The sequence below is a fragment of the Seriola lalandi genome, unplaced genomic scaffold (assembly GCF_002814215.2).
Source record: "Seriola lalandi dorsalis isolate HSWRI2012SDOR001 ecotype SW California unplaced genomic scaffold, Sedor1 jcf7180002049750, whole genome shotgun sequence".
Classification (NCBI taxonomy): Eukaryota; Metazoa; Chordata; class Actinopteri; order Carangiformes; family Carangidae; genus Seriola; species Seriola lalandi.
This window is the reverse complement of record NW_019520303.1, coordinates 5507-8902: the sequence shown is the minus strand read 5'-3', so window position 1 is coordinate 8902 and position 3396 is coordinate 5507. Positions and strand designations below refer to the sequence as shown.

The 3396-nt window shown below is 41.1% G+C and overlaps 1 protein-coding gene across 1 annotated transcript in view; it reads left to right on the top strand.

Moving 5' to 3' along the window:
* rad51 (RAD51 recombinase) overlaps positions 1–2508 on the top strand; it is a gene marked incomplete at its 5' end in the record, with an annotated part of 4175 nt that extends 1667 nt beyond the window's left edge. The window contains 3 exons of the mRNA XM_087171734.1: positions 238–426; positions 614–735; positions 1634–2508. Coding sequence (XP_087027860.1) covers positions 238–426; positions 614–735; positions 1634–1757 — 435 coding nt within the window. The remainder of the gene's footprint in view (positions 1–237; positions 427–613; positions 736–1633) is intronic.
* Positions 2509–3396: the final 888 nt, after the last annotated feature.

Here is a 3396-nt window from a genome sequence, read left to right as displayed (position 1 = left end):
CATCAGAGAGAAGAGAGGAGACCAAGAACCTGATGGTCTCTCTGAGCTCTAGAGAAACTTTCAGAAGGACAACAGCTGTCTATATTACAGTTTACAGTTTCTATCTCCACAATGAGTTTGTTTTTTGAAACTTAATAAATGTAACCACTGCAGCGCTAACTGAACACTTGCTGCAGCATTAGCCATTCTGCTTTTCCATGTATGTTTACCTGTTGTGACGTTTCAATGTGAATGGCTTGTCTTGTGTGTATCCCTGCAGCTAACACACACACGCTGTCTCTCTCCCTGTGTGTCAGGTATGCTCTGCTGATAGTGGACAGTGCCACTGCTCTGTACAGAACAGACTACTCAGGTAGAGGAGAGCTGTCAGCCAGACAGGGACACCTGGGACGTTTCCTCCGCATGCTGCTCAGGCTGGCAGATGAGGTAGGGTAGGAAGGGGGGGTTTGTCCTGGTTGTCTGGTGATGTCATCATGTATCCAGGATACTGTGATGTGTTTTATTCTAGTTTAGTCATGTTCACAGTCCAATGTAACAGACTGAATCTACACAGTCCACATATGATGCATACTGACCCAGGATGTTTCATATTTTCATCTGATCTGTGTCACAGTTTGGTGTTGCTGTGGTGATAACCAACCAGGTCGTAGCACAGGTGGACGGGGCAGCCATGTTCTCTGCAGATCCCAAGAAACCAATCGGTGGCAACATCATGGCTCATGCTTCCACCACACGGTGAGTGATGCAGTGAAGAAAAAGTGTTTCTCTTCATCAGACTGAGACACACGTTGTCAGTCCGTCTCATTCTCGTGAACACAATATCTGAGTGACATCTTGAGGGAATTTCTTTAAATTTGTAAAATATGGAATATACTCGATGCATCGCTGCTTGTTCCACCTGGGATGTAGTAAATGACAATATTGCGAACATGTTCCATACAGGAGATTTCAAAATATCCAAATATAGCCTTAAAATATCCCGATATCACTTCTAGACCATATTGCCCAGCCCTAGTACAAACATTCACTTGAATGGAATGGATGAAAGGATTTTAGTGGTCAAAGGTCACTGTGACCTCAAAACATGTTTGGCCATAACTCACAAAGTCATTCACTAATTGTGACACAATTTAACTCAAATGTCTAATAGGAGAAAATGAAGCGATGACATTTTCAATCTAAAAGGTCAAACGTCAACTTCACTGTGACATCATAATGTTCTATAAAAAAAAAAAAATCTGGTCATTATTCAACACTGAAACTCAGGAAGGAGAGATTCCAAGTTTCCTGTAACTTGGCTGGTTGTCAGAGGCGACAAACACAAGGCAGGAAATCTAGTCCTTGTTCTTTATTCTTCATGCAGATTAACATCTAAGTGACTTTCGTATATTTGCGTGACATGAATTAACAGCTTTGCTATTTACTGATTTAAAGATACAGTAACATAAACTGCGCTGTGATCGTCCTCTCCTGCTCCAAGTCTGAATGTTCAGTGTGAAACATTACACAGCAGCACAGTCAGCCATGTGTACTGGACTATGGGGATTTTCTTCATAGCTTCTTCATGCTTTGACAGCTGCAGCTTAATGACAGTGTGGTCTCATCCCTCGTAACACTGGTCTTATTCTCACAGTCTGTACCTGAGGAAAGGTCGAGGAGAGACGAGGATCTGTAAAATCTACGACTCGCCCTGCCTGCCAGAGGCTGAAGCCATGTTCGCCATTAATGCTGACGGAGTGGGCGATGCCAAGGACTGAGCGGGCAGAGAGGCAGGAACCAGAGGGTGCTGGGAAACATACTGTCTCTTGGACTATAGCGCCCCATACTATTGCTGTCACACAAGGCCTCAGACTGATGGGATTATGAGTTGTCTTCACTGAGTAGATGAGACGGTCCAGCTGCACATCTGGCTTCATGCAGCCCAGTGATGCAACAGCAGGATGAAAAGTTTAGTTTTCTGCACTCAAAGGAAAAAGAAACTGGCATAGTATTTTATAATTATGAGATCTGTTACACTATGATGAGATCTCTATAATTACCTGATTGGTAGCTCATGATTTAGCATCCCTTTAATTACAAGAAATCTCATGACATTCATAAAATATCAACATGACATTTATTAGGTAATTGTGAATTCTTCGTCACTTATTAGACCTTTAATGTGTGAGATCTCATAATTATGAAATGCTAAGTCATAATTACAGAAAATGGCTGCAGTTTTTTTTTGTCTTTGTTAAATGCAGTGCACTCCTGCAGTTTCATCAAGAGTGGGTTTGAAAAAACTTGTAAAAAACTGTTAAATATTTTGTGGGATTTTTTCTTCTATATCTTTCTGTTGAGTGTTGTCTTCTCTGGATGTCTAACAGTGAAGCTTTTATTTTCTAGGATGCATTTGAAACAATGATTTCCTACAAAGATCTCCTTACATTTCTGTAAAGTGATGTTTTCATTTTCCTTGTGTATTCTGTATGTGTGATTAATAGCTAAATTAAATTTCTTTTACTATTACATCCACTTGTTAGCGTCATCATCATGGAAGGATTCTATACTGTGTCAGCTGTTACCATGTTCTTATGGAGGGTTGGCTACACATATGTATTACTGAGGAAGGGTGGTGTCAGGGTTTGTAATGTACGGTGGCCCTGAGAGCTCAACACACTGCAACTTGAGAAAAGCAATGCAAACGGACAAAACACAAACAACTTCACACGTGCTACGAATGCAACACACAAAGTAATGCAGATATCTGGGACACACTTGTTCAATGTCAAAAAGTCTCAAAGCACTGAACAAGTCCCAGCAGGTTCATCACTTTTTAGTGTCCCCTGGAAACACTTCTGTCGTGTTGTATTAGCAGCAGGTGTCAAACTGATGATGTTTTCTGAATGTGTTTGTGTTTTGTCTATTTGCATACGTTTTCTTAAGCTGCTGTGTGTTGAGCTCTCGGGACCACCGTAGTAATCCATGAGTCTCTTCAGTGCATATAAGCTTTTTCATTGAGGAGTCACGATATTGGGAAATGACATGTTCATTCATCGTAATATCACAGCAGTGACTGCAAGAGAACAGAAAACACAAAGAGCCATTAACGTGATGTTCGATCACCAATGACCTGAGAGAAAACTGCAGCTTTACTTTCACTTCAGAAAATAACAGATGCAAAAACATAAGGGGACAAAAATATTAGGACACTTTTCACAGTCACAACCAAACAGGAGACTCCATGTGTTAGTTTACTGAGGGCTGCACATGGTCCAGTACAGCTGCTTTATACTGCACCATCTGCTGGGGGGGGGGGTCCTTAAGTGAAAAGAAGCCAATCGAGTTTTAAAACAGATACTCAGATCAAAATACTAGTGTTATCACTACATCTACATTAATAAAGTGTCATTACCC